The 12,083-nt window shown below is 37.4% G+C and overlaps 1 protein-coding gene across 1 annotated transcript; it reads left to right on the forward strand.

The window, feature by feature from the left end:
* The first annotated feature begins 8,595 nt into the window (after positions 1–8,595).
* On the forward strand, positions 8,596–11,300 carry LOC113259338 (WW domain-containing adapter protein with coiled-coil-like). The gene is given in 4 exon segments (XM_048226194.2): positions 8,596–8,959; positions 9,226–9,326; positions 9,328–9,431; positions 9,433–11,300. Coding segments are annotated over 4 exon segments (2,091 nt in total). The 3' UTR covers positions 10,955–11,300.
* The last annotated feature ends 783 nt before the right edge of the window (positions 11,301–12,083 follow it).

Here is a 12,083-nt window from a genome sequence, read left to right on the forward strand (position 1 = left end):
TAGAAAAATAGTCGAGAAAATCTGAATAGAGAAACCAATATTCTGTCCATTTACAGCCTCCTGGATAGCAACCACTGTATCTCAGCTTCTTTCTATGATTATTTTCTGTATTTCTACCTATATATTTAATTAAATGAGGCCAAATATCATATACGAACTAATAATATTGCATTCCCCCAACAGTATTTACTGAAATCTTTTAGGTGGGTAAGTTTTGACTTAAATCACCTAAAATCATGATATAGGATTCCAATGCATGGTTTACAATGACTTATTTAATCAACTCTCATTGATAATTGTTTCGATAGTTGTCAGTTTTTAACATAACAAGAAACTCAGGTGTGCAACAGTGGTAGTCTGCAGTAATTCTGTTCACCAACTTTTCTCTGACTCCCTTCATTCTAAGCATAGGGCTAAATGTTCCTGCCTGACCCCACTGGTAAGGTGGATGGGAAGAATTGTTCATGGAAATGTCATCTGTCACTTGTAGGCTCCAACACTTACTTGCCACGTACATTCCTCAAGAGGTAACTTCCCTCTGCCACAGAGACAACATTTGAGATTAGGGTCTTGAAGTAAGGATGTATGAAGCAGAGTCCCCATCTACTGGCAATGTTCATACAGTCTGAGAAAAGATTAAACTGTCATTTTTAGAGATACTAAGAAGTTTGCTGTTACTGCGAAGATTATTCAAGCAATCTATTCCAACTGATACAAACATCAACCTACATATTTTTCACTAGGCCAAATATCCCTTTAGAATAAATACTTGGAAATGAACCCTGGATCAGAAGATATATTCCTTTTATATTCTGATTCACATTATCAAATTATCTATTTAAAAGTATCCATAATAGAAGTTTATTTGTGTTTAGATCAATATTAGAACCCCCCCAAAAAAAGGTATTTTAAAAAATTCATGATTCTTAAAAGTACTATTTTAAAGATGAAGGAAATTTTTATTTAGCCATTGATGTGTGGAGATAATTGGTAATTTTATGGAACAGGTAGAGGGCCCTTGGTCCTAACGGATGGTAGAAAATGGCTCAGTCAAGAGTTATTTCGTATTGAGAAAATCTCCCAAATTGCACTGAATGAAGATCATTTACTATTGATGGGGACATACTCCAGTGGCATTGGCTGAAAATGTGAACAAATGACATCTCAGCAGCAAACAGATGACACAGAGATCCTGTCAAAAGTCCTATCATATCCTCACTTTCTTCTTTGTCTGCAGATGCTATAAAAAGAAATCTTGCTGGGAAATGATTTTTGCAACACCGTTATCTGAAGATTATTGAAGATTTTCTTGTAAATCAGAAATGTCTGTATTTATTATTATGATATCTTACTTTTATACGAATTTTAAGTAAATGCATAAATTATATGTTCTGTGATTAGGAAGAAGAATACGAAGGAAATGTAAGCATCTTATTTATATCATTGAATATGTAATATTTACTAGTTTTCTCATTGATAGGTATATATATATATATATATATGTTTTACTGTTGCCAAAGTTAACCCATTCTTGAAACAATCTATAATAGGAAAATGTTTTCTAGAACAAATGCTTATACATTTCTTTATTCCTTCCCATACCTGAAGTTTCATATTATTTATTATACCATAGGTGCTAAGATGTTGTTGTGCATCATTTTTTTCGGTTTGAGTTATCTAAATTCCAGAAACATCTCCTGATTAACAGATTGTGCCTAGACATTGAAGGTTCCTAATCCATGATGTCCGCATGTTCCACGTCAACCTACGGAGGATTCTCAGGACACTTTCCCTCCTTGGAAGGTCTTGACTCCCACTATGGAGGCTGAATAGGCTGTGAACTAGCCTTCTGGACTTTCTAGAAGCCAAGACATCTGCAGGTGACTTAATTCTGACCATTCAGACTTTTAGGAGAATATTCTGGGAGCCCCTATGGAAGGTATTCCCCAGTAAAAAATATTATATGGCTGGTGTTTTGTTCACAGTGATGTCTGGAACTCAAAGAACAAGCACAAGCATGAATCTATGAAGTTAAAGATGACATTGCAGAAATATGTAAAGAGCCTGAGTCCTTGAAATCATAATGGAGCCTTTGTAACAACTCTGAAGTTACTGATCTCAGGACTTCATTTTGTTTGAAATGATAAATGTTTTTATTGTTTAAGCCATTCTTGGGTAACTCTCATTTGCTACTTGGGGTATTTAAACCGAGAAAGTCATCAGTCCCTGTAGTGTCTGTGTGTTTCATCTCGGGCAATCTGAAAATCAAACACATTTACTTTTTTGTTGTTGCTTTGATTTGCAATTTTTGAATTACCTGTGGAGTACAGTTGACCCTTCAACAATGAGCAGGTTAGGGGCGCCAACCCCTGCACAGTTGAAAATCTGTCTATAACTTTTGACTCCCCCCAAACTTAATTACTACCAATAGTCTACTGTCGACCAATAGCATAAACAGTTGATTAACACATATTTTGTATGTTACATGTATAATGTACCATATTCTTGCCATAAAGTATGCTAGAGAAAAGAAAATGCTATTAATAAGATCATAAAGGAGAAAAATACATTTACAGAACTGTACTATATTTATTGAAAAAATCTACATATAATTGGACCCACATAGTTCAAACCTGTGTTGCTCAAGGGTCAACTGTATAAATGAATATATAACCAAATGTATTGAAATATATTTAATCATATTATTACTTCAATATATACCTCCATTACTTTCTTTCTTCATTCTGGCTTGTTTCTTTCTTCATGGTTTTTCATTTTTACATTTAAATCTTTAACATAGCAGGACTTAGATTTGGTAAAAATAAGCAAATGTATAAGATCTAGGTCTTGGGGGGCCTGGGTGGCTCAATTGATTGAGTATCCAACTCTCGACTTAGGCTCAACTCATGATCCCAGGGTGGTGAGATTGAGCCTTGCATCAGGCTCTGTGATGGAAACTGCTTAAGATCTTCTCTCTCTCCCTCTCTGTCTGGCCCTCCCCTTCTCACTGTCTCTAAAAAAAGGGGGGTGGGGCACCTTGGTGGTTCAGTCATTTAAGCGTCTGACTTCTGCTCAGGTCATGATCTCAGGGTCCTGAAATAGAGCCCTGCCTCAGGTTCCACACTCTTCCGGGAGTCTGCTTGTCCCTCTGCCCCTCCCGCTGTTCGTGCTCTCTGTCTCTCAAATAAATAAAATCTTTAAAAAAAAAGATCTAGTTGCAGCTCTATGTTGTCTCCAAATAGCTTGTCAATTGTCACATCACTTATCAAATATCATTATTTCCATGCTTATTTGGAATTTCTTTCTTACCATGTTACAAAATTTCTATATGTACTTGAGGATTTCCTGATTTTCTACTCTGAATTGTAAATCTATCTTTCCATTTAAGAACCTGTAGTATACGGTTATAAGTATTATATTTTATATTATAAGATTTGATAAGTTGGCAGACAGAGAATATGTGAAGGAATGATATATATGATTTTATAATTATTTTAAATCAAATATACATTTACTATATACTAATATGGTTATATAATATATGATATAACATATATAATATAAATACATATTTAACATATTAAATGCATATAAAATTATTTTATCAATCCTTATGAATAATCTAAACAGCAGGGAGCCAGGGTGAAAAAAATACATTCATAAGAAAGTTGAAAAAACAAAAAAGAGACTAATGAGTTGTAGTGGACAGTAGGTGCCTCCAAAAGATATCAGGTCTATTTCCTGCAACCTGTGACTATTACCTTATATGGTAAAAATTTTCCAAATGTGATTAAATTAAGAATTTCGTGACGAGATTATTTTAGATTATCAGAGTGGGGGTGCTAAATGCAATCATAGCATCTTTTCTTCTCAGCTTTACTGAAGTATGATTAACAAATAAAACTTGTCTATATTTAGGTTGTATAATGCAATGTGTGTTTTTTAAGGCATACAATGTGATGATTTAATATGTGCACATTGTGAAATGATTATCACAACCCAGTTACAATCCAGTTCATCAACACATTCATCATGCCACATAGTTCCCTTTTGTGAAGTGTGGTGAGAACATTAATAATATCTACTCTCTTTGCAATTTTCAAATACACAATGCAGTATTATTAACTGTAGTCACTATAGTGTACATCAGATCCCCAGAACTTATAACTAAATGCTTTAGCCAACATCTCCCCCATTTCCCTCACCTTACAGCCCCTGGAAGGCACCATTTTAGTCTCTGGTTCTGAGTTTCTTTCTTTCTTTCTTTTTCTTTCTTTCTTTCTTTCTTTCTTTCTTTCTTTCTTTCTTTCTTTCTTTTTTATTTTTTTTTTAGATTCCACATATAGGTGCGGTTGTGCAAGGTTTGTCATTCTAAATCTGGCTTATTTCACTCAGCATAATGTCCTCTAGGTTCAGTCATGCAGTCACGAACGACAGGATTTCCTTCTTTTTTATGGATGGATAATATTCTAGCGTCTCATAAGTGTCAGGTGGAGGTAGAGGAGACAGACACTTGAAAGAAGTGAAGAACATTACGGAGATGGAGGTCGAGATGAGAGGAATGTGACCACAAGTCAAGGGGTACCTGAGCCACCAGAATCTGAAGGACGTGAGGAAGGATTCTCCACTTACAGCTTCTGGAGGGAGGGAGCCCTGCCTTGTGGCACCTCAGTTTTCACTCAGCGAAGCTGATTTCAGAAGCTGGTCTCTGGAACTGTGGGAAAATAAATGTCTGTTGTTTCAAGCTACTAGGTTCACAATAAACATCTCCACTGAATTTTCATCATCTGTTGTTATGTCTATTTTATTTCTTAAAATACATTCAGGTTGACATTTTCCTACTGCAATCTATATGTGATTTTCGTGCCTGCCCATATTACTTTGTTTGCCCTAATATTATTTGATTCTTCCCCCAACGTGTCCCAAAAGGGAATATATTCTTTTATAGTGGAGTCACTCAAATACCTTGATAGGTACCTTGATAGAGAAACAAGTGACCAAAACTGTAGAAACTTACTACGAGTTATGTAACATGATTACCCTGAAAGCATGTATAACTCATAGGCTGATAGGAACGTCATCCACATTTGAATATTGCATTCATGATACAGAAAGAAAGTGTATCTGGATTAATTACATGATACATTGATTTACATTAATTCAACATTGAATCTAAGAAGATATACTTTAAAGTTCAAACATATTTCATCTTAAAATAAAACAGTCTTTTGAATTATAACTTGTTATTAACAATATTTATGCACTTATGGTGAGAAATATAAAAATATGGAACTCTAGATATTTTTACCAAGTTATTTGAGTTACATTTTAAACTTCACTTAAATTCTAATAAGAACATTTGTCAGTCTATCTGCTTATATGATGAAAATTTCAAAAATCTATTCTATATCTTTTACTTCTTCTGTATTAGCTGTTCCCTGAGCCCGTAAGAGAAGCTAGATAGCACTGGAAGAAAAAGGCAAGGAGGGGTGAAGGGGAAGAGGGAGGAGGAGAGGAAAGAAGAGGGTCAACATGACAAAACAGGTGTGTCTTCAACAAGGTCATTGCCATCTAGAAAAGATTAGAGAGGATGGCTTCACCTTCAAAAAGACTAGCTAAACTGATATGTGTTTTGGCAAAGGAACTTGTGACACTGACGATCACAAAAGCTAATCCAGATGGGACTTGGTCGAACTATTTCCTTTAGTTATATACGAGTCATACATTTTTGGACAAATTTGTTTTTGCAAACTTTGGTGTGGGCAACTTGGTGAGGAATAGTGGTTTCCAAAGAACACAGTGGCAGAAGCTATAAATTGGCAAAAATTTAATGAGGTTGAAAATGGCAAGAAGAAAGAACAGTGAAGGCAATTGAAGTTGGTCCAGAGAAAGAGCATGGTAAATGAGGGTGGTAAGTAAGAGATGGAAGACAGAAGAGTAAACAGAATAGACAGATTTTTTAAGGTAAAAAGTCAAGAAACAACAGATGACCATTGGCGGATAGTGCCATTGAAGAAACATCAGCGTTCATGGTGTAGCGTTTGTTACTTTTGCTTTTCTTTTTATTTTTGTTCCTTTTGTTCGCTACTGGAGAAAAGGATTCTAGAAAATTAAAACTTGCACTGTTATCTTTCAAAAGACTAGGAAAGTGGAGTATGATCTGATGAGTATTTCTAGGACAATTGCTTGGTTGTTCCATGATGGATAAAGTAAGAATTTTACTACATGTCTTACATAAAAAAGAAGTATACCTAATTTAAAGAGTTAAAAGTAAAGGGTGAAAATATAAAAAAGGGAAAATGCATTTTGTAGCATAAACACATTGAAAAACTGATAAAAGGGAATGTGAAAGATTACATGAAAATTAAAGTCTAGGGGGCACCTGGGTGGCTCAGCAGTTGAGCATTTGGCTCTGGTCATGATCCCAGCGTCCTGGGATAGAGCCCTGAGTCTGGCTCCCTGCTCAGTGGGGAGTCTGCTTCTCCTTCTGCCCTGGACCTGCTTGTGCTCGCTCACTCTCACTCTTGCTCTGAGGCTCTCTTTCTCTTAAATAAATAAATAAAATCTTTAAAAAAAAAAAAAGAAAATTAAAGTTCTATACATTTTAAAAAGTAAAGATAAAAAGCAAATACAAATTTTCAAAAATTATTATAATACAAAATACATATATATGGGTATATATATATAAATAATTTTAATATGAAAAAATAGAGCATAAAGAAAATACAAAAGAAAAATTACCTGGGTTGAAAATATGAGAAAATACTTAACCAGCTTGATAATTTTAAAAAGGAAAGAATCAAATTCCTCTTTACCATTTACTAAAATGTTTTTACTAACAATATAAGCATATGGAAGGCATATAGAAAATACATTTTTATAGTGTCAGGGACAGATGATGAGTAGTATAAGTATATAGTATTTATTTTATTATTTTATTAATTTTATTGTTAAAATTAATATATACCAAAAGCTTTAAAATTATTGACGAAAAAGTGTCATAAATACACACTTATCCTAAGGAAACATGAACGATCTGTGTAAGTATTTTGCTACACATAAGCTAATCACAATTTTATTTAAAATTTTTATAAAATGGAAACAAAACATTCCAATAATGTAAGAGTGTTCAAATACTTTTATCCATATGATAGAATGGAAAAGTCACTTTAAAAATGTATTTGAGGGATATATAATAAATTGGGAAAGTTTTCATAGATTTTAAATTGTTTGCAGAAAACGGCTAATCCTATTTTCTGGAAAATAAAGAATATTTTATATGTGTTACGCAGAGATAGTTAAAGGGCATGCCTGCCTGAAATTTTAAGATGAGATGAATATAAAGCGAATAGTGTAATATGTAAAAAAGAGAAAGGTGCTGCTTTTCTGTGAGTAGCTAAAATCTGACTTGTAACATTCTTATAGTGTGTTATCCAAGTTTTCCAAAATAATGTTGTAATTTTTAAAATTTGTTTTGAATTTCATTGGTGGTTGTTACAGGAACCTTTTTGTCTATTAGATGCTTATTCTGAAAAGTAGGATAACTTCTGCTTATGTAATATTCCCAAAAATACTAAAAGAAGGATTTTTCTCTTAGCCTGAAATGTTTGCAAATCTCCAGCCTAATTCCAGGAATAAGTGATCAGTATTATGTTTATCTTGAAGCTGACCTCTTAGTTACTGCTATTCTAATATTATATGTGACATTTATTGGGTTCTTAATATAAAATTTATTCTGTAGTTACTCTATGCATTTAAATAAAATAAAGCATCCTTGCACTAATGGATCTCATTAACCAATATCCACAGGAATTTATTTTTATATTCACGCTGAAATTAGAAGTTCTGAAAACACTTTTTCTCCAAAAAAATAAATGAATTTTGACAGCATTTTCACTATAGAAACGCCACCGAGAAGTACTCCATGCTGTCTTGAACAGTGTGGTCTGTTAACTTCCTGTTTTCTGTGATCTTGGACAAGTTACTAAACCAATCTTTTCAGTCCGTATCATTACTCAGTAAGAGTCAGTTGGAGTTGTTCCTTATTTTATTTCAAAATCACAAATGTAATACTCATTAGGTTCAGGCATCATCCGAAACCCTTTAAATAGTATCTCAGTTAATACTGGTAACAACTCTATGATGCCATTACTATTATTATACCCATTTTACAGTTGTGGACAATGAGGAAAAGGGAAAGATACAGAGGTGCCCATAGCCACACGCCTAGAGGCATCCGTGTTGCCTGGCACACACTATACACAGTATTCTGCTCTCCAGGGGAAGGATGTTTAGGGAAGGGTTCACCAAAGATGACTCCTCCACTGGACAACCATGAGTGCAGGATATAGTTCCCTGGGGCGGGGGTGCGGGGTGGGGGTCGGGGGTATCTGGGGCAGATTAGTCACGTGGAACAGAATTATCACTAGGAAAAGACCCCTTCTTCTTTTCCATGCTGCATTCTTTGTTCTGTTTTACCCTTTTCATGACCAAATAGGAAGTCATATACACCTCCTTTCCAATCACATCCATGCTCATATCTCAGAAGCACTTATCGTGCTATTATCGCACTTACCGCAACTATTATCGTGACCAATGACCCCCCCCGCACTTCCCCCACATGCACCTGTCCCGTTTCCTGCGCTTCATCCGTCCGTGGGCAGCACCACCAGCCACCGCACCGCTCGAGCTGGAATGCAAGTGGGATCATCACTACCTGTGCTCCATCCTCCACCCTCTGCACCCATCAGTCACCGAGTCCTACTGATTCCCCCTCCTGAGTGCCTCTCAGGCCCACCCGCCGCGATCAAGGCAGAGCGCCCGCCTGGTCCGATGGTGGCGAGGAAGCCCTGCCGAGCGGCGGGGAGGCGCAGCTCACCTCGCAGGAGAGGCTCTGCCTTCTTCCCGACGCGTGCACGCTGCCATCACAGGCTCTGCCGCCGTGTCTGTCCAGCTAGAAGTAGAATTTTAGCGACTTGAAATGTTCTGATTTCACCTAAAAGATGTGAGGTAGTCATTCGATTGCCTAATCATTTATAATAATTTTTATGCATTAGGATCTCATGGGCGTTCTTTTAGCTTTGGTCTCTGTAGATTGTAAGGAGTATTTCTTTGAATATTTTATTTACAGCCTGGTCCTTCCGCAGCAACACAAGCCTACCACTATCTTTCTTGATCAACTTTGTTTCTAAGGGAGGTTGTAAAGAAATGCACTCTCTTCATTAGAGGCCCCTTTGTTTAGAATACCCTGGCCTAAAAATGTGCATATTCACAGAGTTAGAGAGAGGGAGGGTGGGACCAGTTACTCTCCACAAGAAAATTCACACAAACCACAGTGCTCTTCATAGTTCAAATTCACATTCTTCTGATCCAAGCAATAATCCAAGCAAAACTCCAGATACACCTTATGATTCTGCAGATGACTGGTCTGAGCTCATCTGGGAAAAAATACTACTACGATTGTCGAACAGAAGTTTCACAATGGGAAAAACCAAAAGAGTGGCTTGAAAGAGAACAGAGACAGAAAGAAGCAAACAAGACGGCAGTTAATAGCTTCCCCAAAGATAGGGATTACAGAAGGGAGGTGATGCAAGCAACAGCCACTAGTGGGTTTGCCAGTGGAATGGAAGACAAGCGTTCCAGTGATGCCAGTAGTTTGCTCCCACCGAATATTTTGTCTCAGACAAGCAGACACCATGACAGAGACTACAGACTGCCAAGAGCAGAGACTCACAGTAGTTCTACGCCAGTACGGCACCCCATCAAACCAGTGGTTCATCCAACGGCTACGCCAAGCACTCTTCCTTCTAGTCCCTTTACGCTACAGTCCGATCACCAGCCAAAGAAATCATTTGATGCTAATGGAGCATCTACTTTATCAAAACTGCCTACACCCACATCTTCTGTCCCTGCACAGAAAACAGAAAGAAAAGAGTCTACACCAGGAGACAAATCTGTATCACATTCTTGCACAACTCCTTCCCCATCTTCTGCCTCTGGACTGAATCCGACATCTGCACCTCCAACATCTGCTTCAGCAATCCCTGTTTCTCCTGGTCCACAGTCACCAATACCTCCATTACTTCAGGACCCAAACCTTCTTAGACAGCTGCTTCCTGCTTTGCAAGCCACGCTGCAACTTAATAATTCTAATGTGGACATATCCAAAATAAATGAAGTTCTTACAGCAGCTGTGACACAAGCCTCATTGCAGTCTATAATTCATAAGTTTCTTACTGCTGGACCACCTGCTTTCAACATAACTTCTTTGATTCCTCAAGCTGCTCAGCTCTCTACACGAGCCTAGCCATCTCATCAGTCTCCAATGTCTTTAACTTCTGATGCATCATCCCCAAGAGCGTATGTGTCTCCAAGAATAAGCACACCTCAGACTAACACAGTCCCTATCAAATCTTTGATTAGTACTCCTCCTGTTTCATCACAGCCAAAGGTTAGTACTCCAGTAGTTAAGCAAGGACCAGTTTCATAGTCGGCCACGCAGCAGCCTATAACTGCTGACAAGCAGCAAGGTCATGAACCAGTCTCTCCTCGAAGTCTTCAGTGCTCAAATAGCCAGAGAAGTCCATCACCGGGTCCAAATCACACTTCTAGTAGTAATGCATCAAATGCAACAGTCGTCCCACAGAACTCATCTGCCCGACCTACACGTTCACTAACACCTACGCTAGCGGCACACTTCAACAAAAATCTCATAAAACACGTTCAAGGATGGCCTGCAGATCATGCAGAGAAGCAGGCATCAAGATTGCGAGAAGAAGCCCATAGTATGGGAAGTGTTCACATGTCAGAAATTTGTACTGAATTAAAAAATTTAAGATCTTTAGTCCGAGTATGTGAAATTCAAGCAACTTTGCGAGAGCAAAGGATACTATTTTTGAGACAACAAATTAAGGAACTCGAAAAGCTAAGAAATCAGAATTCCTTCATGGTGTGAAGATGTGAATAATTGCACATGGTTTTGCGTATAGGAACTGTAAATCTTATTGCCCAATCTTAACATTTTTGAGCTGCGTTTAAGTAGACTTTGGACCGTTAAGCTGGGCAAAGGAAATGACAAGGGGACGGGGTCCGTGAGAGTCAATTCAGGGGAAAGATACAAGATTGATTTGTAAAACCCTTGAAATGTAGATTTCTTGTAGATGTATTCTTCATGTTGTAAATATGTTTTGTAGAGTGAAGCCATGGGAAGCCATGTGTAGCAGAGCTTAGACATCCAAAACTAATCAATGCTGAGGTGGCTAAATACCTAGCCTTTTACATGTAAACCTGTCTGCAAAATTAGCTTTTAAAAAAAAAAATTGGGGGGGGGTTAATTTATCATTCAGAAATCTTGCATTTTCAAAAATTCAGTGCAAGCGCCAGGCTATCTGTGTCTAAGGATACGATTTTTTTTTTTTAAGATTTATTTATTTATTTATTAGACAGAGAGAGACAGCCAGCGAGAGAGGGAACACAAGCAGGGGGAGTGGGAGAGGAAGAAGCAGGCTCCTAGTGGAGGAGCCTGATGTGGGGCTCGATCTCAGAACGCCGGGATCACGCCCTGAGTCGAAGGCAGACGCTTAACGACTGCGCCACCCAGGCGCCCCTAAGGATACGATTTTGAACCACATGGGCAGTGTACAAAATATCATGAAACAACTGTTTCCACACTTGCACCTGATCAAGAGCAGTGCTTCTCCATTTGTTTTGCAGAGAAATGTTTTTCATTTCCCGTGTGTTCCATTTCCCTCTGAAATCCTTGATCTGATTTTATCCATTTTTTTATGGCTCCTCTTTTTCTCCTTTCTTAAGGCACTGTTGCTATGGCACTTTTCTATAACCTTTTTATTCCTGTGTACAGTAGCTTAAAATTGCAGTGATTGAGCAAAACCCACTTGTTTGTATAAATTATTGAAATCCATTTGCACCCTGTAAGAATGGACTTAGAAGTACTTCTGGGCATGTGTGCTGAAAGTACATTGATTGCTCAAATATAAGGAAATGGCCCAATGAACATGGTTGTGGGAGGGGAAAGAGGAAACAAAGCTAGTCAGATGTGAATTGTATCTGTTGTAATAAACATG

This window comes from Ursus arctos, unplaced genomic scaffold (assembly GCF_023065955.2).
Source record: "Ursus arctos isolate Adak ecotype North America unplaced genomic scaffold, UrsArc2.0 scaffold_13, whole genome shotgun sequence".
NCBI lineage: Eukaryota > Metazoa > Chordata > Mammalia > Carnivora > Ursidae > Ursus > Ursus arctos.